Genomic DNA, 23761 nt, shown 5'->3' on the forward strand with positions numbered 1-23761 from the left:
CAGTTATTCAGTGAGAGTAGGTTTTGCTTATTGACCAGATATCAATACACAAATAAGGGATTTTAACAATAAAATAAGATCATCTAGTGGGTAGAATATGTGAACTGGTGATCGACTCAATATATATTATATGTGGGTGTCACACACATCAGCATACACATTATTGATATTTGAGGTGTGTAATAAAGTATAATAAAACATGCACCTTCCCAGTGACGTCAGCAGGATAACAGGTGTGAAGATGCTGCAGGTGACTTTCAGTTTTTATAAAACTAAATGAACTCCTCACATGGCTTCTATTTAAACAACTATGACATTATGCAGTTGCTGCTACCCGCGGATTGTTGTGATGCACTCTGGGTAGTGTAGAAAATGATGGAGGGGACGAGAAAATTGAACAAACATTTAATAAACATCAGCTGACCTAATATCAGAGCAATGATGTCATCTCTATACTCAGACACAGATACATCCATACAGGTATTTATGTCAACAAAGCTCTTCTACTGTCCAATACCAGGCAGGAAACAAGAGGCAGAAGGTCATCACAGAGACGCACACACAGTCAGAAGTTCTCCTTGTAGAAGTTGAAGTTGAAGTGTTCACACTCGGCCTTGATGACTTTAGCCAGAGCCGTGGAGCCGCAGTAGAACACATGGACCTTGCCTTTGTTCTCCTGAGACACCTTCTGGAACACCTGGACACACAGGGCACCTGTCTCACTGCACACACCTGTTGCACTGCAAGCACCTGTCTCACGGTACGCATCCGTTGCACTGCAAGCACCTGTCTCACTGCACGCACCTGTTGCACTGCGAGCCCCTGTCTGCGGAGGCCTTGACATGGTAGTGCATGTACAGTACATATTTATATTTATTTAAAATAAACCCCTTCAGGGAACCTTCAATGTGTAATATAACACCTTGCTTTGACTTATACTAGTATTACATTGTTTTACATATTTTAAGTTACTACAATCTGTTCAATTAGACACAAATAAATAAAACTATATATACATATATATATATATATATATACATATAAAGCCATTTTGTCCGCTTGTACCTGTGAGCTGCTTCTTTCGGTCATATATATATACACATACATGTTATATTAGTGGCTCTGCGTCCTCACCTTGCCCCACTCGGGACGTCCCGGTTGGGTTCTGGTCCGGAGCCCCGTGATGGAGTCTCTCTCCTCCTTCTTGGCCAGCAGGTCCAGCGCCATCTGCAGGCCGATGGCTTTCATGTCGTTCTTACCGAGCGCTGACGTCATGTACATGTGCATCTCAAGGAAGCGGCCTGCGGGAGGATCAATACGAGAAGTGATGAGGTTCTGATCAGCTGACCTGCTGTTCTACAGCTGGATTCGAAAACCCCCCAAAATGACCAAGTATTACTTTATTTAACAAGCTACTCACAGAGCTCCCAGTACTGCTGGTAATCACAGTGCTCCCAGTACTCCTAGTACTGCTAGTACTGCCAGTACTCCCAGTATTCTTATTGTGGAATTCTTTAATTGTAAGTGCTAGAATTCACTTATTATCCACAGATATAAATGTTATGTTATAATATATAACATGACATCTTAGTTTATTAAATCACTTAAGTTCCGTAACGTTGGTAACCGATGTTGTGTTTTAGATACACATAAAACGTGAGAACAAACTGCTCTTAGTCGGAACCCCCCCCCCCTCCGTTATACAGCCCCTGCCCTAGATCGCCCCCCACCCCCTTCTGTTTCTTATGTGCACTCAGCTACTGCAGCTTGGAAGTTTTTAGTACCGTATTTTCCGCACTCCAAGGCGCACTTAAAAGCCTTTAATTTTCTCAAAAAACGACAGTGCGCCTTATAATCCGGAACGCCTTATATATATGGATCAATTGGTTAATCGGTTGATCCATACTGGTTGTACACGCCGCTCAAGAGTCTGCCAAACATGCCAAAGCTCGGTCTACGACGGCGAGATGCTGAGCAGCGCTCAACGCGTGAGATATGGAGCTTGTTTCAGGGCGCGTCGGAGAAACAAAGCTGTCGTTCTTGCCAAGCACATAATGAGATTAAAGAGCGAGACCTTTCGATCGGACCCTGAATGCACAGTCTCCACCTCCACACCCCCCCCCCCCCCCCCCCCCCATCCATGCGCCTTATAATCCGGTGCGCCCTATATATGAAAAATGTTCTAAAATAGGTCATTCATTGAAGGTGCGCCTTATAATCCGGCGCGCTGTACAGTGCGGAAAATGCGGTAATATCAGTATCTACGGTTACAGTAAATGACATCTGACCCTACGACAGAAACAAAAGGAGACTGTGCATGTTTAACGTGTTTGTTGACATGCAAGGTGATGGAGCACGGTGACGGAGCGTGGTGTAGAGACATGGTGATGGAGCACGGTGTGGAGCATTGAACATGTATTGATAACATCTGCATAAAGCCGTGTGGATGAAGTTCTCTCACCTTCCGGCTCCTCGTCAGCCTGGTCCATCTCCAGCTTAGTCAGTAAACTAACGAACCACTCAAAGGACTTCTGGTCCCTGTTGATCCAGATGAAGTCCACCTGTAGGGGGTCCAGAACAGACTGAGATCTACAACTATGCTTCACCTCCACCCAGATCACCTGTGTCGAGGTGCCTTACCTTACGGAGCTTCATCTCGCTGTCCTTGATGTTCTCACACCAGGAGTAGCTGCAGCTGGGACAATTCTGCTTCCTCATGCGATAGCTGTGGAGACACCCACACACCTCATCAAGGGTTTGCCCCCCCCCCAGACCTCTGGACCAGAACCAGAGTGCCGTGGCCTATGGAACAGAACCTCACCGGTACATGATGCTCTGCAGGATGGAGGCAAATGGCGTGATGCCGATACCGGCACCGATCAGTACCGCATGCTCCGAGGCGAAGATCTGTCTGGTGGGGGTCCCATAGGGACCGTCCACGTAGCACTGACACACAGACACACAACACACACATCATTCTTATTTGAATCATTGATTGAGTCAGTCATGATGTACTTGTGTGGTGAATAATGGTAGATGCACCGTACTTGTAACCCTTTTCTAGTCTTCCGACCACTCAAAGCGCTCATTCACAACCTGATGACAGCATCTATATATATATATATATATATTATATTTATATCTACATAGATATACTGTATATCTACAGAATATATAATGTTGATTTAGTAGTGATATTAATGTGTGATGCTGGGATGTGATGTTTACTCACCTTGATGTTACACAATCTGTGATTTTCCCCAAACTTGGCCAAAACCTAAAGATTTAAAATAGGAATGTGTTGTCCATAATAATAATAATAAATAATGATAACAATAATGAACAATAATAATAATAACCCACAATAATAAATACTGATGATAGTAATAACTATGGCAATACATAATAATAATAATGAAGGGATCTCTGTGAACACACTGCACAGCATGGACCTCTTTGAGTGGAGGAGCTTCTCCTCTCTCTGCCGGCTCCAGACCATCTGCAGGAGGCTCCGTTGGGCCCTGGGATCCAGACTTTGGGGGGACCGGTATACGGACTGGGACCTGGACCCCGTCGGACCGGGACCCGTTGTGACGGTACATCATGAGCTCCACTGCGTCGTCCTCATTAGAGGCCACGGCTCCGTCACAGTTAGTGGAGCTGAACAACTCGTCCTGTGACGACACAAGACACACAACTTTGTGAGTGTGAGTGTGTGTGCGTGAGTGTGTGTGTGTGTGTGTGTGTGTGTGTGTGTGTGTGTGTGTGTGTGTGTGTGTGTGTGTGGGGACCTGGTTCTTCAGCATCTGTCTCCGGGTCCTCAGGCTGGCTGTCAGTCTCTTGGTTCTGACCTGGTCCTGGTTCTCTGGGGTCCTGAAGTACTCGTACAGACGGTTTGTCCACTGACCCATCGAGCGGATGTGAAGCCACAAACTCTCTGCAGGTATACATATAGTAGTGTAGTTTCATACTGTATAGATACATATAATACATTTGTGTGAGTGTGTTTATATATACTGTATATAGTTGTGTGCATGTGTGTGTACCTGACTGCTCTGGAGCGCTGCTGATGGTGAACGGGTGCCACTCGTACTTAGCGATAGTTGGGATGTTGATGTAAACATAATCTCCAGGTTTGAACTGGAAGAACTGAGGACGTCTGATCACCAGGTGAGTCACCTGACCCACAGAGAGACACCAGGTGATTCACATGACACACAAGAGGCACCAGGTGAGTCACATGACACAGAGAGAGGCACCAGGTGAGTCACCTGACCCAGAGGCAGCCACCAAGTCAACCACATGACACACAGAGAGACACCAGGTGAGTCACATGACACAGTGATGAGGCAAGTGATGACTAACCTTGGAGGGCAGCAGGTTGACCTCCACAATGTAAAGCCCACCCATACGGGACACAGCCAGTCCTACGGTCTTCTCAAGCAGGAAGATCAGACCAGGAACCACAAACCACTTCCAGAAGTTGGCGCAGTGGACCATCAGCAGAGACCAGACCCACACGTAGGACAGGTGAGACCAGTAGAACACCTGAGGACAAAGGGACACACCTGTCAGCCAGTGGGGAAGGGATTCATGATTACATGATTACACGATGTCTTACTCTTATCAACACCACAAAGAAGCTTTTCTCTAAACAAAAACAAACTTTATGGATCATCTGTCCCCCGGTCCCTGAACGCATCCTGTGTGACGGTTAAGTCAGAAGACTGATAGTTAATCCTAAACATTTTACTTTACAAGTCTTGTTCAATATCTTTCCATTAATATATAATTCACTTGAACCAGATTCTGTATAAAACATTACGTTTCAAGCTCCTCAGTGAGTCAACTCCTCTCACCATAAATTAGAGAAAATATGAGTGAATTTCAGCAAGCGAACAAAGAGCAAAGAGGACGAAAATATCCCAATAGTTTTGCATAAATAACATGTTGTATATTTACATCCTAAAATAAATTTGTTCCTAGTAAAGAGTGATGTCATCATAACGTATTCTGCACTAAAGTAATTTTTTAGTTCCTTTTGTATTTTGAAAATCAAGACCACAGAAATGCACCCCCACTCCCCCAACCTCAAAGTGGCCGCTCCTCCGTACGAAGGTGCTGGAGCAGAGCACCATGAGGCCAATAACCAGCTGCAGGAGGAGTCCGGTCAGGGACGCGGTTCCTCTGACCCAGCCGATGCCGGGTCTGGTGGTCAGCAGATACTCCCACAGCCGATAGCGACCTGCCCGAGTGAGCCGGGCTGAGCACAGCAGGAGGTCCCCCAAATACGCATTAGTGGAGCCAAAAATAACATTCATATTATCACCAACATACATGTTCAATACCAGTCAAAAGTTTGGACACATTATCTCCTTCAATTCAAAGTGAAAGTTTGTCCAAAGTTTTGATCGTCACCTGACCCGTATGATGATAATACTAATAAATCATAGTCTCTCCTGGAGATGTTCTATGGCAGAAACAAAATTATAATCCCAGCATGCATCATGATGATGGAGGTGATGATGATGGTGATGATGATTGTGGTGATGGTGATGAGTATAGGGATTGATGATGATGATGGTCATGATGATGGTGGTGGTGGTGATGAGTACAGGGATGGTGATGATGGTGGTGATGTTGATGATGATGATTATTGTTGTGATGATCGGGGGGTCGTCGTGGCGCAGGGGTTAGAGAAGGTGTGCTGGGAAGCACAAGGTTGGTGGTTTGATTCCAGGCTGCCCCATGTTCCATGTCGAAGTGTCCCTGAGCAAGACACCTAACCCCTAATTGCTCCCCGGGCAAAAAAAAAATGTGAAAAAAAGCCATGGGTTTAAAGTGTAATGTAAGTCGCTTTGGATAAAAGCGTCTGCTAAATGTAATGTAATGTAATGTAATGTAATGTAATGTGATGATGGTGATGGTCGTGATGGTCGTGACGGCGATGATAATAATGATTGTGGTGATGGTGATGATGATTGTTGTTGTGATGATGATAATGGTCATGAGGACGATTGTGATGCGGGTGAGGAGTATGGGAATGATGATAGTGGTGGTGATGATGATGGAGGTGTTGTTTTTGTTGTTAATTCGGTTTTCTGCTGGGATTCCAGGAGCTCTTTCTCCAGAGATGAGCTCATGATTATCCGGGGAACAACTCCTTTTACCTGTCTCGTTGTCCATTGTCTTACTCTCTGATGCACCAACCATCATTTCAAATTCCTTGTATGTCTAACATATTTTGGCAATAAATGAATGAGTGGGTACCGAAGTTGAAGATGTGGGCGATGGTGTGGACCAGAGTGAAGCAGAGGATGGCGTAGCCTACGATCTGGTGCAGCAGGATGTTCTGGTCCAGAGGTAAGACCTTCACCACCCAGGTGGCTCTTAGCCAGGTAAGGAAGCGACGTAGCATCAGCACCTGGAGGACAACAGGGAGACGACATCGGTCATGTATGTCCCGTCGCCCGTCTCCTCTGTCCCTTTTCTTCTCCCTCCGTCCCCTCCTTTGGCCCTATCCTCTGTCCCCTGTCTCGTCCCTCCTTCTCCTCTGTCTCCTCCCTACATTTCACCCCCCATCTCCTACCATGATGAAGGTGCAGTTGAAGTTGAGACATTGTCCACAGCCCTTGGCCAGCATGAACCAGCCCCCCCCCTCTCTGTGCTGCATCAAGGCCGTGAAGAAGAGAAGCAGATTGATGAAGGAGTAGAGACACAAGAAGAAGAGCTTCCTGCTGTTGTTCAGCCAGTATGCTCTCGTCAGGTAACGAGGAGCCCTGCGCTTCCTCTGCTCCTCCTCCGGGGGCTTCAGCCAGTTTGCAGCACTGAGAACAGGAGGGGTTGGGAGGGGAGAAGGTGGAGGTGGAGGATGAAGAGGACGAGAAAGAGGAGGAGGTGGATAGAGGAGGAGGATAGAGGGTGAGCAGGAGGAGAGTAGAGGAGAAGGAAGAGGAGGATAGAGGATGGGAAGGAGGATAGAGGAGAAGGAGAGATGAAACATGGTGTCAAAATAATGTGCTCACTTTCCTTGTCAAAGAATCATTTGTACGACAGAACCTCACTGATTCATTAAGAGGTGTAGAACCTCATTATAATTTAAGAGGAGGTCACATTCTGGGTGAGCCAATAGAGCCTCTAGGTTCTCCACCCTGGCGGAGTCTGACCTGATGGTGAGGTTCTCCATCACCTCGGGGAAGTTCTCTAGCTCTTCCTTGAGCTCCTCGAAGGTGATGGAGCCGCTGTTGTCCTTGTCGGCCGACTCGAACAGCGCCAGCGTCAAGTCGTCCAGCTTCTCCTCCGGCAGAGAGATGGCGCTCTCACGCAGACACGACTTCAGAACCGTCCTGAGCTCGTCTGGATCGATGGAGCCGCTGCCTGAACATCAAGAAACATCATTTTTGTTGTATATTAATACGGATAATATGTGGTTAGAATGTTAGTCTGCATGTCAGAAGTGGACGTTGTCATGGTGACGTCTCATTGCGGCCTGTAGATGTTTTGAAGCTAGTTCGGTGTTTTAGCCGTCGTTATTGGTTTTTGTTGCAACCAATGAACAGGAAGCAACCTCATCGGTACTGAGGAGGATTTAGAGACGGCATATATGTTGTTAGTAGAGACCTGTCAATCAGCATATAGTCCCGCCCTAAAGCACCCCCTGCCATATGGTCTATTAGAGATTAGAGAAGTAGGGTCATTTTCTCATAGACTTCAATGGGACCAGAGGGGTCACCCCCTGGTGGTCACTGCAGAGGATGCAGCTTGGACTATGAAGCTTTGCCTCAGAGAACCGGAGGTTCACCGGGGGTGGATGCTGAAGTTCTCTGATGTTCCACTGTACCGTCTACGTCGTAGACCTGGAAGAGGAATCGGAGCTTGTCCGTCTGGCTGCCGTGGATCAGGAGGTCCAGAGCTCTGAGCAGCTCGTCCAGGCTGATGGAGCTGCTGCCGTCGGAGTCAAAGAGGGCAAAGAAACGCTCGGCAAAGAACGACTGTAGGGAAAAACGCACAAAACTTTTTAATAATGTTTTAATAATAAAAACAATAATTATACTTATAGTGTTTATAGTATTTACAGTATTTGTACTGTTTATATGATTTACAGCGTTTAGTGGTATTTATATTAGTACTCCTCCGACCTCTTTGACCTTCAGGGCCGTCTTGAATTCAAGGAGGTCGATCTCCTTGTCGTCCCCGGCGATGCTCTCAAACTGTTTGGTGACCCAGTCGAGCCACCGGGAGTCTTCATCCACACTCATACTGAGGAGGGGAGGACGAAGAGGAGTGGGAGGAGGACAAGGAGAGGGAGGAGAAAGAGGTGGGGAGAGAGGAGGAGTGAGAGAAGGAGGGGGAAGAGCGGGGGAGAGAACGATTGAGAGGAGGAGACCATGTTTTTAGTCGTAAAATAAAACCTGCATCTAACATGTATTAAAAATCTACTAAATACATAATAATCATGGTAACTAACTTAATTCTGTTTGTTTATGTCCTCAAACACTCTGATTGGTTGAGAGTTTTCTTCTAAAAAACAAATCTGGCATCTCTGATTTAAATAATAATAAAAAGCTGCTAATATAAAAAACATACATTTTATTATTAAGTTTCATTACTGTTAATAAACAATGTTTCAAGGTTTCACATCAGATCTTCAAAGTTAAAATTCATGATGCAAAAGCGTCTTGAACTCAATCCGTCACAAACAGCTGAATACCGCACACACACTGCGACACACACGCGCGTGCGCGCCCGTGCGCACACACACACACACACACACTCTTCGTGTGAGACCCTCTCAGTGTTTCTATGTCTTCTTTCAAATATGATAAACATTAAAGTTGTGAGAGATTATATAAACATGATTATTTTTGTTATTATATTCCTGATATCAGTTAGTCTGCTGATCAAACATCATCAGGAATTAAAACAAAACGTGATGTCATCAAAGTTTAAATATTCACTAAGATTTAAAAACAAGAAGAAAAGAAAACACATCGTTAAAATGTATTAAAGAGACTAAATTGAAATACATTTACCTGCTGAGGGACGCAGCTGGCTGGATGGTCCTCTCCATGTGGTCCTCCTTCTGCTCCTCCTACATGTGCTCCTCCTCCTCCATCCGTTCCTTTCTACTCTCTACTTCCTCTCCTTCTCTTATTCTTTTCCTTCACCTCCACTCCTCTTCCTCTCCTCCTCCTCTGTCAGCTGCTGCTGATGTGCTCACGCTGCATGTGTGGACAAACCGTGTCACTGCAGACCAGATAAAGACACCAGACTAGAATCAGAATCAGACTAGGACAAGGGTGAGGGGCGGAGATTGGGGTTGGGCCTAAGAAACAGATCAAATCCTTTTAGTCTGAATTTATCATTAGTGTCATTGATGGTCATAATAATAATGATCATCATCATAATACCAATGATGATAAAATAGCAATAATGTTGATGATAATCGTCATAACAATAATACAAGTGATGAAAATAATTATTTATTATTATTTACAGAATTTTTTTTTAATTAGAAAACAATGTCAAACAGAGACAAAAATTAAATTGAAGGAAAACTGTCAAGACTTCTGTTTTTAATCACATATTTATTTAATCACAGAATAGTTTGGCTCCATTAAATAACTACAGTACAAACTTTAAACTATTTCACATTGAAGAAAAGATCTTCAGAGCTGGTGTTTATGAACATTTACACACATATTTAATAAATAAAAGTTTGCTCAAATGTAACATTTTATTTGTGTAATAAACGTCTCATTTCAATGTGAAATAAGTCACAACGGCACACCAACAGGCAGACCAGACTGTGGTAGGGTCCATCCTCTGGGGAACATGAACGCCGGTCAGAATGTTGCTGGCGCTGTTGTTGCCGGTCACACTGATGCTGGACCACATGTCTTTAAATATCAACACCAACACCACAGACAAGAGTCTGAATGAAAGTCCTGAAGATATGTATTTGTGGTTGTAATTGTACTTCTGGGTCAGTGGTGCCTCATGATGATGGAAGCAGAGAGGAGACCGGGGTTTGCTCTTGCTCCAGGTCCTGGTCCAGGTCCGCTTCCTCCATGATGGCCTGTAGAACATGCAGTCCCTCCACGGTCACAATCAGACTGCCGACCACCTGACTGCTGTCCTCCACGTCCACCACTGCAGAACAGAGAGACACTGAGGACCAACAAGAGGAGCTGCGTGTGTGTCTGAGTAATGTGTGCGCGCTGACCGTCCAGGCTGGTCTCAATCATGTCTTGTTGTCTCTCCAGGATCTCGGGGATCCGAATGAAGGCCACCCCGACATCCTCACACTCCTTCTCCTGCTCCTCTTCCTCTGGAGGCTCTGTGACCACGGTGAACGAAATTCTGCCCCCCAAAAACAACAAGTCAACATACAGAAATTACTTATTCATGTGCGTGTCAAGACATGAGCTTCATTTTAAGTGTTTCCCTATTTCCCTTGCCACCCCCACCTCTCCATCTGAGGCTTTCCTCCCTGCAGGACTCGTCTCAGCAGGCGGCGCCGCGCCCCGTTATTCTCAGAGTCCACAGGAATCACTATGAAACAACAAAGACGGTCATGAGGAATAGTAAGGTGGTTGTTCTTTAAATGGCCTGAAATCAATTGTAATTCTAAATTGTATTCAGTGAGGACAGCGAGGACGCTAAACGTAGTACCGTGACGATGAAGGTAGTACCGCGACAATGAACATATAACCGTGACGATAAACCTAGTATGTAGGTAGATGTAGGTAGTACGTAGTGCTGTGACGAGAAGCTGGCTTTGGATAGTGAGCTCTGACCTTTGCTGTAGTTATAGTTGATGCTCTTGCCCGGGGGGGGTTTGGGCAGAGACAGGGGGGTTTCCTCGGTGGGCAGATCCAGCAGAGAGTACTCCACAAACAGACGCACCACGCTGCCATCCTGGAACACCCGAGAGTCCGGCCTCAAGGTCAGAGACACAACCTCCAGCCGGACCCCCTGCGACGGCTGTAGAAAAGGTTGGATCAGATAATACGTCTGATCATTATCGTCAATAATGAGGGAGATTTTCCTGTGCAGATGTGAGGATCAAAGGACAGAGGATGTTGCATGTGTACAGACTGCAAAGCCCTCTAAGACTGATTTGTGACTTTAGGCAACACAAGATGAATTGAATTGAATTATCATAATAGACATCATCCTAATCCACGGTGCACCTGATACGATCAATAACGAGTACAAACAATAAGCGGGATAACGGATCTAACAATTATTCTGCTGCGGCTTCCTGTCTCCACGTTAGGGTTAATTTTGAAGTCTGGACAGAAAATATAAACGAAGAACCTTTCAACAATTAATGTTGACAAATAATGTAAAATACTTCTTCCTCTTTTGGCTGACTTTCTCATTCAGAAACAAACATTGTGCTTGGAGGCACAATCCAGATCGAAGCCAAACAAAAACAAACGCCCCCTTGGAGCTGTTTGTTAACAACATAACGATCCGTGCACCTCTCTGAGGAGGTAAACAAGAGCGCCCATTGACCTTCCTCTCCGCCGGCCGCCCATGAACAATGTCATCGCTGTCTGACCGAGAGGACTCGTCCACATCTGGATGGGGGGGAGGGGGCAAAAGAACACAATCCAGTTAAGGAGCTTTCCCTCGGAGGCTCGTTGTTAACATTTATGAAGGGCGCTCTAAAGATTGTTGGTAGAAGCGTTCAATATTTATGAGAGAGGCTTTGGTAAACAATAACATTCATTGTTTATCACGGTTACTCTGCAGAGTCTTCCTAGTGTGACTCATGATTCCATCAACTCTTCCTCACCTTCCACCATGTAGTCAGAGACCTCAGAGGTGTCAGAAGGAGAGCCGGCCACCACCAGCTGACCTTCAGAGAAGTGAGACTCTTCTTCCTCCTCCTCTTCCTCTGTGGTGTTGGGAGGAGGAGGAGCCAACACAGGCTGCAAAACACACACAGGAGTCCATCACATTCATTCTCCACAATGTTCCTGATCAAAAGCAGCACAAAGAGAGATATTCTTACTTCTAGTAGGGACGATTGTAAAAAAAAAGGTTTACCAGCAGCAATGAAATATAATATTAATAGTTATGTTTTAATCAATTTATTAACACCTGACAATTAGAATAGTTGGGTTATATTTAGCTGAGAAAAACACATTTATCTTTATTTTGGGGGCAGGGCTTCGGCCTTCGTGAAACTGGCGTGTTTCTGTGGTACCAACCAGAATAGAACAACAACAACAACACACACTCAAAACATCTGTCAACATGTAAACAAAAGTGAAACCTAATTTATACCTCTTTGTTTACACAAACACAGCACGAGCTGCTGATTTATCTCATTAATATTAAGCATTTCATTGCCAGTGAATATTTATGCCTTTATAAAAGTGCCTTTGTTGTAAAATTACAATACCATACTATATTATAATACTATCACTACTTTAACTACGTACTTATACTGCAGTCTGGTTAAAATGCAAGATGTGTTGTACATCTTGCATTTGTACAGTGTACGTGAAGTATTTTATGTACCTTTATAGCAGCTGGTGCGATGTCTCTCGTGTCCTCCTCCTGAAGAGGAGCAGAAGACACAGAAAAAGTTGACGTCTCTTCATAAAACATTGTGTAGAGAATAGATGTATGGCTATATGGGTGCACCTGATATCCTCACCTGGTCCTCCGGAGCAGATGGATCTCTGAATGAGACCTTTTTGTCTCTCACTAGTTTCGGCCTCTTGGCCTGATGCAAGAAAAAAAAAACATTTAGCAGGTTGAAGAGATATAAGGGATCAGATATATACCTTTATTTCTATATATATTATTTATTCTCTGTGGCGGCATCTCTAGCGTTGATGGTTTGAATATGTGTCCTGTGAAACTATACATGTGCAATAACTGAATAATAAAAATAAATAATAAAAAAGAAACAACAGATGACGTTCACTTCCTGCAGATGACGTTCACTTCCTGCTTTGCTGACCTTTGACCCCGGGGCCTCAGGGAGCCCGCCCTCCTCCTCCTTCTTCTTCTCCTTCTCGTCCTCCCTCTCGTTCTCCCTCTCGTCCTCCCTCTCTCTGTAGGCGGACGTCCACTTCAGCGTCACTTCGAGGAGGCCGGCGTTGAGTCCGGAGGGATCAGTGAGCTGAAATAGTCCTGAGGGGGAAATAATTTATTATCATTATTATTGATATTAGTATTAGTATTATTAATACAGGAGGAGGATACAGGAGATTCTTCCATTATTATTATTAAATGAATTCTTATCTTTAATTACATTCAATATAAAGTCGATAAAAGAACTTCTATAAAAGAAGAAGTGAAACATGAAGGCTTTTGTAAAAAAATGAAGAGAGAGGGGGAGGAAGAGGAGGATGATAGGGAGGCAGAAGAGGAAGAGTAGGAGGAAGTAGATCAGGAGGAAGAGGATGGTGTGGAGGAAGAAGATGATGATGAAGGGAAAGATGGAGAGGAAGAGATGGATGGTGAGGCACCGTCTTATCTTAAAGAGCTTAAAGAACACCGTATTGCCCTACTAGAGAGCTGCGCTCCATAGATGCTGGTTACTTGTTGTCTTAAAAAGTAGGATGGGACCCAGAGTCTTATGGCTGCTATAGGCCAAGAATGCTCCAACGTTCTGCCTAAGGCTTCTTCCTTTTTTTCTCCTTGTTGAAGGGTTTTTCATTTTTTGGGGAGTTTGTCCCGTGCCGATGGGTTTCAGGACAGTGGAGGTTACATGTATACAGACTGTAAATCCCTCTGAAGCTCATTTGTATTTTGTGATTTGGGGCTACACGAAATAAAAGGAATTGAAAAAGAAGAGGAGGAGTGGAGAAAGAGGGTGAGTAAAAGGAGAAGAAAGTAGAGCAGGAGGAAGAGAGGGGAGGGAGAAGAAGATGATGAAGGGAAAGGGGGGGAAGAGTAGGAGGCAGGGAAGGAGGGGAGGAGGAGAAGAGATAAAGGAGGAGAAAGAAGATGGTGATGATGGAGGTAGAGGTAGAGGGGGAGGAAGAGGATGGTGAAGAGGAAGCGGGGAGAAAGAAGAAGATAATGAAGCAAAAGAGGGGGGGAGAAGAGGAGGAGGAGGCAGAGGAGATGGAGATGAAGAGAAAGAGGATGAAAAAGGAGTTAATCAGAGATGAATATCAAACCGTGACTTCACAGTTCAGCTTCAAACCCTTAAACCTAATTTATAGATTTACCAACACCATTACTGTCTCATATTTCTCCACTGTCATGGAGACCAGACAATGGCGTCAGACCCTCACCAGAGATCCCCTGGTCCCGGGACAGAGGCAGCAGAGGCACCCGGGCCCTCCCCAGGTAGGCGTCCATACGCTCCTCCTCATGATCGAACACGTAGAGGAGCAGGGCCTCCGACTTCAGGTACCGGTCCAGCTCCGCGTCCATGGCGACGGGGTAGGACCTCAGGTCCTGGAGTTCGGGGGAGGCACAGCGAAAGGCGGTGGCAGTCGGGTGGTCCCCAAAGTCATAAAACTTATAGACCACAAAGGGGCTCGGCGGGGGCACAGAGGCGCCGGACCTCCTCAGGTCTCTGCAGCCATGGATTGTGAGGAGGAGCTGGTTCCAGCCAGGCAGGAGCTGCAGGGGAGGAACCAGAGGTGTATGAGGAGACAACAGGAGGAGGAAGAAGAGAAGAAACCAGAGGTTTATGTGTTGGGTAGAGGAGGTACAGGACGACAAAGAGTTCATGAGAAGATAAAGAGGAGAACTACAGGTTTATGAGGAGGATGAAAGGGGAGGATGAGAGACAAAGATGAGCCACAGGTTCATGAAGAGACAAGAGGAAAAGAAGGAGAAGGATGAGAAGGGAGGAGCTGTGGTACCTGTGCGTCCTGGTTCAGAGTGTTGCTGACGTAGTCCTTCTCCTTCGGCTTCTCTCTGTGCAGGAGGAGCGTCTCCGTCAGCGGTACCTTCAGCTTCATCCAGTAGTCCACAGAGCCAAAGGAGCGAGCCTCGTCAGACACACCTGGACAGGTAGACAAGGGACTAAGAGAAACCTGGACAGGTAGAAGCACCTGGACAGGTTGACATGGGACTAAGACAAACCTGGACAGGTAGAAGCACCTGGACAGGTTGACATGGGACTAAGACAAACCTGGACAGGTAGAAGCACCTGGACAGGTTGACATGGGACTAAGACAAACCTGAACAGGTACACATGGGAACCAGACAAACGTGGACAGGTTGACATGGGACTAAGACAAACCTGGACAAGTAAACAGGGGACTAAGCAAAACCTTGACATGTAGAAGCTCTGGATAGGTGTGTCAGAGTCCCATGTCTCATGTCCATGGTCACTTACCAACAAGCGGCACGCTGCCCTGGACCCCCCCGTCTCGCTCCAGCAGCGCCTGCAGGCGTATGTGCCCCCTTGCCAGCGTCCTCCAGTCCAGTCCCAGGGCCTGTTGCAGCTGCACAACCACTGAGCCCCGCAGCAGGTAGTCCAGCAGCTCCTGGTCCACAGTCACTGGGTACTGGGACGTGAAGCCGTAGTGCGGCGCCCGGCCCCTCGCCACCGGGGTAGAGTGCAGCTCGAAGGAGTAGAAGGAGTAGGTGCAGAAGGTGGAGAGCTCGGCGTCCCCCAGGAGCCGCAGAGCAGACGGCGAGAAGGAGGCGCTGACCACCTGGAGCTCCACCAGGTTTTTTCCTTCTTCCAGGTGGAGAGGTTGCTCCTCAAACCCATCTTCATCTGGGATGTCCTGTTTGAAGACAGAGGGTGTGGTGCTGTAGGACAGGACTCGGAGCTGAGCTGAGGAGGAGGAGGAAAACATCTTCAATGATCGTTTGTGACAAACAATGATCTCAAACTGTTGTTAGAGGGAGTTTCAGTTCATAAGCAATGACAATCAATTATTATTATTATTCAATCAGGTTGAAACACACACACACACACACGGATATTTATTTGCAGTACAAGTCAAAGGTTTCGGCACATTTTCTCATTCAATTCATTGAGAAACTGTGTCCAAACTTTTTTTGGTTTTCAAACTCACTTTCTATTTCAGACAGTTACTTTGTCCTTCTTTCAGTTGTATGTAGTCTTGGTACACATACTATTCAGGTGCTGTGTACAATGCACAGAAATAACAAGAAACAAATGGTGGTCACTCCAACAGAAAACGGGATCAAAAAATAAAAATTATTAAATAGATATAAAATTTAATTAAATAGAAATAAAGAAGTAACATCAAGGGATGAATAAATAATAGTTGTAGTGTGGTATTGTAGATGCCACACATGCTTTTCAGAAAGGGTAGTGTATGATGTGTGAGCATAGGGAGAGTTAACGGGTCACAGTTCAGTCACAGGGCCGAGCAACATATGGTAATAAGGAGGGAGGGAGGGGCGCAGGCTTGTATCCCCCGTAGTTTTTATACTTAAATAATGACAAACGAAGAAAAGATTGGGCTCCAGCAGAAGGGGCAATTTTCTCATCCTCAAAAGGGAAGGTGCTTGAGCACCATTAGGAGTCTATCTGTGCACGGGCCTGCATATTCATATATGTAACTAACCCAATTTGTGTCTATTAATGAATGTTTCGCCTTTGTTGCATGTTTTTGGTGGATTTCGTTGTGCATTTCCTGTTTTGAGTTAGATGCTTTTATTTTGAGGCGGTACTCGGGTTAAAAATGGTGCGGGCGAAGACTGCGAAAGGAAAAAGAACATATATATATATAAATATATATATAAACATAACGAAGAGTAAGGCTTACCTTCCAGTCTATGGATCTTAGCGGTTTTGGAGTCCAGTAGAGCGACCTGTTGCTCATGCTTCTGCTCCCACGTCACTCTGTTTGCCTCCAGCTTGTTCAACACTGCCTCAAGCTCCGCCTCCTCAGAGAGACAACAGGATCATTACCAGCTCCACAACGGATGCACATGCTGGGAGTACACCATCATGTGCATCCATTATATACATACAGTATAGATAAAAGCATATATAAAACATTTATTTAAATACTATCTGTTTTATATAAATACAAAAGTAGTATAAAACAGTGTATTTTTCAGAATAAGAGCAAAAAGAATATTTGATCTAATCTGCTAGTGAGGTGAAACGACCTTCTGTGAAGGGACGAGACTAAGAAGGAACCATCAGCGTCTAGTCAAAGGGACGAGTCTATTATTAAAGGTTTATTCTGAAAAGTCATCAGATGATGGACGCTAAGTGTGCTGGTCTGAGCTTCACCTTGTAGCCCTTGCTTATCTTGCCCTCCATGCTGAGGAGGTTCCTGGTCTTCTCAAGTTCCTGGATGGTCTCGGCGTGAACAGCTCGCAACTCTCGCACGTCACCCTCTGAGCTGCTGCTGCCGCCCCTGCCACCTCCTCCTCCTTCCTCCTTCTCATCCTCCTCCTCCTTCAGGAAGCTCAGATGTCCACTCCGCTGAGACGTACGCTTCTGTGAGGAGACCCCGTTTAGACCTCCGGGTGACCAATGGGAACCAGTATCAACAGTTTTCAACAGCTTCTAGTTCAGTTTGGTGATTAATGGAAAATATGCCTCTGGGTTTGAAAAGGTTCTAGGATTGAGATGGTTCAGAAGGTTCTATGGTTCCAGGGTTGAGATGTTCAGAGGTGACCCCACACTTTTTGGGCTCGCAAGCTACTTTTCACTCACTCTGAATAGATATTTAAAAAAAAAAACACAACGAGCCTCTCATCTGTCAGAAGCGATTACACGTGCGTGGTGACCGAACGTGATTTTTTCTTTCAATGGAAGGTGATTTACCGGCACTGCTTTGGTGAACGACCTGGTCCAACGCATGCGCTCAATCACAGAGTGCGGCGCCCAGTGGACTTTTTAGGAATAGCAGCTACTTTTATAGAAAAGATAAAAAAAATCTGTATGTAAAAGTATGTACAAAAAAAGTATATTTACAATAAAAATGTGGATTTAAATTTAATTACAGGAGAACGTTACAATGCTCTCTGCACTGGCTCCCTGTTACATCAAGAAAACAAGTCGGTCTGTCTGTCCCCCTCGCTTTCGTTCCGTCTGGACCCTGCTGACAACTGCTACTGCTATCACTATCATAAATATCACATCACTATTGCTGTCATCATAGAGCGACGTTACCAGTATTTGTGCTTTTCCTCCTCACAGACGTCTGTGCGAGTTTTTCTTGTGCCGATGTGAGGGTTTTGAGACGGAGGATGTCGCGTGTACAGATTGCATGTGTTGAGCCCTCTGAGGCAAATTTGTAATTTTTGACTAAACAAAATAAAGTGAATTAAATGAAATGGTCGAGATGGTTCTGAGGTTAGGGTTCAGAGGTAAGGGTTGAGAGGTTTCCGGGGTTGAGATGGTTCATTAGGTCTCACTGAGACGTGCAACATAAAGAGGTTTCCAGTGACCTTAATGAGCAGCAGAGCCTCGGTGAGTTCAGCCTCGTCGTACTCCTTCTCCTTCAACAAGCACAACACCAGTAAACTATTATGACACAGTGACTTTATTATCATTATTATAATCATTAATATCTCTTCCTCTCACCCTGCTATAGACGCCAAGGCGCTGGTTTGCTTCCTCCAGCTGCTGCTTCTGTTCCAGAAACTGGAGATGAAGTTTCTTATTCTCTTCTGTCAGCTTCTGGTTTGAGTCTGAAATAAGTAATAATGAGTTAATCTTCGTAAAAACATTCAAACCCTGAGATGAATGTTCTCCTCTTCACCTCTCTCAGCCTTGATCTTATCCAGGATCTCGTTCTTGTCAATGAGGTCAGCTTTTAGCGCCGCCTCCAGCTGGGCGATCTGGAGCTTCAGTTGCTGCTCCTGAATCTGACCTTTTTGCTGCAGAGACACGCCCAAGGATCTGGAAGAAAAAAACGTGAGAACGTTCTCCACGAAACAAGTGAGAACGTTTAGAGACCTCCTCACCTGTTGAGCAGCTGCTCGTTGTTGGCCTTCAACAAGTCTCTTTCCTGCTCCGCCTCGTTCATCCTCTCTTGCAGCTACACCAGAGAAGAAACATTTTCACATGAAGCTGCCACGGCTCACAGAGTCCAACAGAAGCTCTGTGGTCCTCACCTCCTCCATCTTCATCCTTGATATGGAGGAGCTCTGCAGCCTTGTCTCCAGCTCAGAGCTCCTCAACCTCTCCTTCTTCAGCTGAGCTGACAGCTCCTCCACCTTCAGCATGGCGCCATCGTGAACAAGCTGCAGGTTCCTCTGACTCTGGAACACAGCATGACACAAAGGTTCTTCTGGAGGGTCTTCTTCCTCCTCCACTCTTCCCTCCTTCCTCCTCCCATCATCCCCTTTTTCCTCCTATTTCTCCAGTCATTCCCATGCATCCTCCCCATCTCTCTCCTCTTCATCCAATTCCCTCTCTTCCTTCCCCTGCCCCACCCCACCTCTTCTTCCTCTTCATCCGCCTCTTCTTTCTCCTCCTCATCTGCCTTCTCCCACCCCTGCCCCAGCATTCTTCCTTCTCCCCCTCTACCTAACATCACAAAGGCAGGAGTTCCCCTCCTCCTGCATGTGTGATGTCATTGGTGTGTACCTCCTGAAGCTGTAGGAAACGTCCCTCCAGCTCCATCACCCCGTTGGTTCGCTCCACAAGCTGCTTCTGGAGTTTGATCATCACCATGTTCCCACTGACGTGAGTCCTGGAGGGAGGAGCAGAGGAATTTACTGAAAGGAGGAGGGATTGGCCGACTCAGCCCTGCCCCCGATTTCATCATACATTGCCCACCACTGTACAATAGTCCAACCAAAGACACAAAACCATCATTAAAACCAAACCTCCAAAGTGCAGACAACAGATATGAGTGGTCCACCCTGTCAAAGACTTTCTCCTGATCCAAAGACACAACATCAAAGTTCACGTTAATTGTTCTGCACACAAGGAAAGTGTCTCTTATGAAAAAAAGGTTGTCCATTATGGTCCTGTCAGGTGCACAATAAGTTTTGTCTGAACGTACCACTACGCTCTGGTTGCCCTTGAGTTCATTTGATGGGGCTGTTGAGAGCATCCTGTAGTCAGTGCAGAGGAGGGCCACCGGTCTGCAGTTCTTGAGTAGCGCCAGGTCTCCTTTCTTCGGCAGCAGAGAGAGCACCGCTCGCTGACAGGAAACCGGAAGACATTCTGTTCTCAAACTCTCCAAACCAGCCCCCCAAGTCCAGTCCAAGTATATTTCACAGGTGATTGAAAAAGTCTGCGGAAAGACCATAGATCCCCGGCGGCTGACCCAACGTCAACTCCTCCAGCGTCCCAATCCCACGCAGCTCTCTCCTCCGGGCTGAGCTGAGGAAGCTTCTCCAGGAGCTCCTGCCTTAATTCAGTGTCCACTATGTTGGAAAAGAGCCGCTCTCTGTCTTCCCTGGTTCCGTGCATAGATGTTGACGAAGCAGAAAGATATTTCTGCCTCCACAATCAACAGCCGTCCTCCAAGACAAGATGTCTTGGAGGACGGCATTCCTCCCGAAAACACCTGGATTACGCGCAATTACTCCACACACAAAGCAGCAGTTATAAAGACTCACCAGATCAGGAACATCAACAGAGGAAGAACATAGTAAGACACCCAAAGACCAGGAACATTCAAATCTACCGCCACTCGCTCTTTAACCGCCACACTCACACTGACCAGAACCGGAGAGAGAAGAAGAAAAAGAGGAAGAGGAAGAGGAAGAAGAAGACGTTAGTCTACTAAGACCTGAGAGAAGATGACCTCTGACCTCTGGTTGGAGTGATGGAAACAACATTACTGTATTATTATGGTGCCAATGTAATTGCGAACCACAATGTCATCATCAAAATAGGGTTGGGGGAGGGGGGAGCATTAATTATTGTGTCTAATTAATTATTGCATGATCAAGAGTTCTCCACTGTAAACAGCACCATGTTTCTATGGCTATTAATGAATTAATAATAATAATAGTTGGAGGTGAAAAACAGCAACATAGATTTCATTCCTACCAAAATGATTAATTTGACTTAAACACAAGTTCAAGGGAGGAAAACATTAAATTTATCAACTTTCCTTCGAGACTTTTTTTTCCTCCGATCTCATTTTTCTCCCTCTGGTTTGGATTGTCAAAACAAAGGTCCAGTTCCTTTAAAAACAGAACCCTGATGACTAGAATTACAACATGAACAAAACTTTCATGTGTCCTCTGTCCATCTCACTTCCTGAGTTTCAGTCCTATGTCCTCAGATATATGGTCACATGACTGTTGGTCTCAGATTAATTAATGATGACGTCATAGTTTGACTGAGGAGCTCAGGATTTATTGTTTATAACTGAATCTGGTCAAATGAAAAGGTTTATTAGTGGAGAGATTTTAAATGAAGCACACAGAATAAAAACACAAATTTAATCTTTGCTTTGGTTCCTTTTTCTGTGGTGTTGTTGTTCACTCGTGATGTGTTCAGGGACCGTGGGATGGATGAAGGCTGTTTTCTGTAGGAACCACAGAAAAACACGGTACCTCAGTTTGGAGGTCTGCTGCTCTCGGACCTGCATGAGCCTGTCCTCAAACTCTGCCTCCTTCCTCCTCAGCTCCTCCCTCAGCTGCTCTGACGCTACCTCCATCTCCTCCATTTGGCTCCTCTGGAGCTCCACCACGTTCTCCCTGGTTCCCAGAGGGAGAACCGGGATGGGAATGTTAACAGAAGGAATGTTCCAGTGTGCGATGAGGGTGTCTAAAGAACATTGAGTTGCTGCTCTGGTTGTTCATTAAACTCACAGGTGACGGAGTTCTGCTCGCGCCTCCTCCAGGAGGCTGTGTCCAAACCGAGGTAAGAGGCCCGGGGGGGGGCGGCTGACTCCCTCTGAACTACGGGTACCTGAGGGGACAAACCTAGTTTCTACCTGTGGAGCATCTGAATGGATGGAATCACCTGGAGGTGGTCAAAACCTACTTGTGGGCGGAGCATGACGAGAAGAGGGGACGTCGTCCCTCAGCCTCTTCAGCCCGGAGTTCACTCGGGACTGGACCTGGCGATACGGAGACATCCTTCCGCAGTGGGCGGTGACGAGCTGCTGCTTGGCCACCAGGAGGCGCTGCTTCAGCACCTCCTTCTCCGCCTGGACACTCCGCAACTTCTCCTGGAGCTCCTCCATCATCTCCTCCATCTCCACGTCACGAAGTCTGGAGGCTGGCGGACCGCCCCCCACCGCCAGCTGCTCCATACGACCACGGTCCTTCACAAGCCTCATCAGCTTGGTGCCCAGCCTGGGAGGGGTGGGAAGAAGAAGAAGAAGAAGAAGAAGAAGAAGAAGAAGAAGAAGAAGAGGTGAGGGTTATAAAGAGAAGTAAAGGCCCAATCCCAGTGTCCTCCCTGAGCCCAGACCCCCCAGAAACTCACTGAGGTCTCCTGCTCAGGGGTTGAGTGTGAGAGTTTGTGAGGGCTTTTGTCTGTGTGTGTCTATGTGTATCTTTGTGTCTCACTTCCTGATCTTGTCCTCTTGCTTGTGAACATGCTGTTTGAGGAGCAGGGTCTCCTCGTAGAGTCGTAGGAATCTGTCCTCCAGCTCCTCTCTAGAGACACGAGAGATGTCCTGTTTGTCCAGGGCCGACCAGTCTGTCCCTATAATACACACACACACAGTTTATAAGACAGAGCTCCAGTGATCATGTTTCCTAAATGAATGACATCATTACATCATGAAATCACATGGAGACCTGCTGCTGGTCGGGACAGGTTCACTGTGACATCTCGGACCGGAACATCAGCTGCCGTCTCATCGTGGAAGGTGGACATGTCTTGAGCTGGAAAGGAAACATCACGCCAGACTCCATTGGAAAATCTAGAACATTTTAACTAATATCACTGTGAGAAGGGAGACAGATATTAGAATAGCTCTTCTAGTGAGTTCAATTTAAATAATTTTGATACAGCCCATGTCGATATTTGTATTCTAGTGACAAACTAGGAGACCCTGCTGTAGAACGTTCAACACATCGCAGCAACCAGAGGGGGGCTGCTTCTAAAAATGTTAGAATCCCAGAACACGTGCTCTTCGCTGTGTGTCACAGGAGCCGAACTGAGGTAAACATCTCATGGTTCTTCTGGGTTCTTCAGGTCAACATCTAAATGATCAGATGACGATTCTCCGGGCACTGAGCTAACAAGACGCCAGATTTGAAACGCAGTCTGGCATCACATCCTCCGACGTGATTTGAGCAGAAAATTACGTAAACTACGTCTGTAAAGTTGTCTTTGCCTTAATACAACCTGATGTGTAGTGTTTATTGTAGTTTCTATTCAACGGAGCAATTGAAAAAAATTCGAGTCTCAAAACTCGCAACGAGTTTACATTAACGTTAGCTCAGTTAGCTAACGTTAGCTTACTAAAAAGGCAAACTAGGTGAACTAACTTCGCTCGCTAACGTTCGCTGTTATAGTGTCATAATAGTGATGTTCGTGTCTTCGTATCATAAATGAGTTTTTAAAGGCTCTTAAAGTGTAATTTTGCATCATGTCTTACCTTTATTATTTCTGAACACGGTTGCTACCGAAAACATTACAATTCACGTCGTCAAGACGTAACCACGCATGCGCCCAGAAAAAATGTTTCTGGGTAATGTAGTTCTTTAAGCTGAAAGACGCTGTAGGTACTTTTTAATTAATTGATTTTTACTCCAAACTCAGTTGCATCTTTCCCTCCTCATGTGTAAGGAAAACATAACCACACATTCACTGAATTTTTGTTATTAAATGAGCCTCACCCTGGATCCCACATGAACATATGAAGACGTTTATGTAGAAACCCATGAGCAGGCTGTTGGA

The 23761-nt window shown here is 45.8% G+C and overlaps 2 protein-coding genes across 8 annotated transcripts; both read right to left on the reverse strand.

Annotated features, from left to right (window-relative positions):
- Positions 1-391: 391 nt before the first annotated feature.
- On the reverse strand, positions 392-9248 carry nox5 (NADPH oxidase, EF-hand calcium binding domain 5). Of its 2 annotated transcripts, none has more exons than XM_040162062.2 (17): positions 9033-9248; positions 8139-8259; positions 7841-7991; positions 7167-7377; positions 6590-6827; positions 6271-6424; positions 5091-5263; positions 4366-4548; positions 4047-4179; positions 3792-3937; positions 3453-3674; positions 3233-3277; positions 2822-2946; positions 2641-2725; positions 2462-2561; positions 1135-1301; positions 392-697 (listed from the first exon to the last, which is right to left on the reverse strand). In XM_040162062.2, exons 1-17 carry the CDS (start codon positions 9068-9070, stop codon positions 566-568), a joined length of 2424 nt encoding a protein of 807 aa, XP_040017996.1. In that variant the 5' UTR covers positions 9071-9248; the 3' UTR covers positions 392-565. The 2 variants fall into 2 exon arrangements, with proteins under 2 accessions (XP_040017996.1, XP_040017995.1); XM_040162061.2 differs by having other exon boundaries at positions 7802-7991; positions 9033-9203.
- A 324-nt stretch (positions 9249-9572) lies between these two features.
- rpgrip1l (RPGRIP1 like) lies at positions 9573-23543 on the reverse strand. 6 transcript variants are annotated; one of them, XM_040163309.2, is made up of 26 exons: positions 23460-23543; positions 22654-22740; positions 22420-22558; positions 21890-22203; positions 21715-21814; positions 21457-21600; positions 19526-19631; positions 19051-19197; positions 18901-18974; positions 18696-18835; positions 18518-18624; positions 18382-18432; positions 17216-17425; positions 16740-16857; positions 15329-15775; positions 14850-14992; positions 14271-14604; positions 12986-13158; positions 12677-12745; positions 12538-12576; positions 11807-11942; positions 11524-11588; positions 10800-10986; positions 10470-10554; positions 10226-10362; positions 9573-10152 (listed from the first exon to the last, which is right to left on the reverse strand). In XM_040163309.2, exons 1-26 carry the CDS (start codon positions 23494-23496, stop codon positions 9998-10000), a joined length of 3744 nt encoding a protein of 1247 aa, XP_040019243.2. In that variant the 5' UTR covers positions 23497-23543; the 3' UTR covers positions 9573-9997. The 6 variants fall into 6 exon arrangements, with proteins under 6 accessions (XP_040019243.2, XP_040019242.2, XP_077939265.1 ...); XM_040163308.2 differs by having other exon boundaries at positions 16740-16860; XM_078083139.1 differs by having other exon boundaries at positions 9573-10362.
- Between the last annotated feature and the right edge of the window lie 218 nt (positions 23544-23761).

This window comes from Gasterosteus aculeatus, chromosome X (genome assembly GCF_964276395.1).
Source record: "Gasterosteus aculeatus chromosome X, fGasAcu3.hap1.1, whole genome shotgun sequence".
Lineage (NCBI taxonomy): Eukaryota > Metazoa > Chordata > Actinopteri > Perciformes > Gasterosteidae > Gasterosteus > Gasterosteus aculeatus.

Bases quoted from the DNA above. Each gene is read 5' to 3' on its own strand.
- nox5 (XM_040162061.2), bottom strand. From the start codon at position 9,070: ATGGAGAGGACCATCCAGCCAGCTGCGTCCCTCAGCAG. The intron at 6,425-6,589 runs GTAGGAGATGGG...GTTGTCCTCCAG, and splicing joins TCAACTGCACCTTCATCATG to GTGCTGATGCTACGTCGCTT. The intron at 4,549-5,090 runs GTTGGGGGAGTG...CTTTGTCCTCAG, and splicing joins GGAGGAGCGGCCACTTTGAG to GTGTTCTACTGGTCTCACCT.
- rpgrip1l (XM_078083138.1), bottom strand. From the start codon at position 23,496: ATGTTTTCGGTAGCAACCGTGTTCAGAAATAATAAAG. The intron at 22,559-22,653 runs GTCTCCATGTGA...TGTGTATTATAG, and splicing joins CCTGTCCCGACCAGCAGCAG to GGACAGACTGGTCGGCCCTG. The intron at 21,815-21,889 runs GTAGGTTTTGAC...TTGTCCCCTCAG, and splicing joins TCGTCATGCTCCGCCCACAA to GTACCCGTAGTTCAGAGGGA.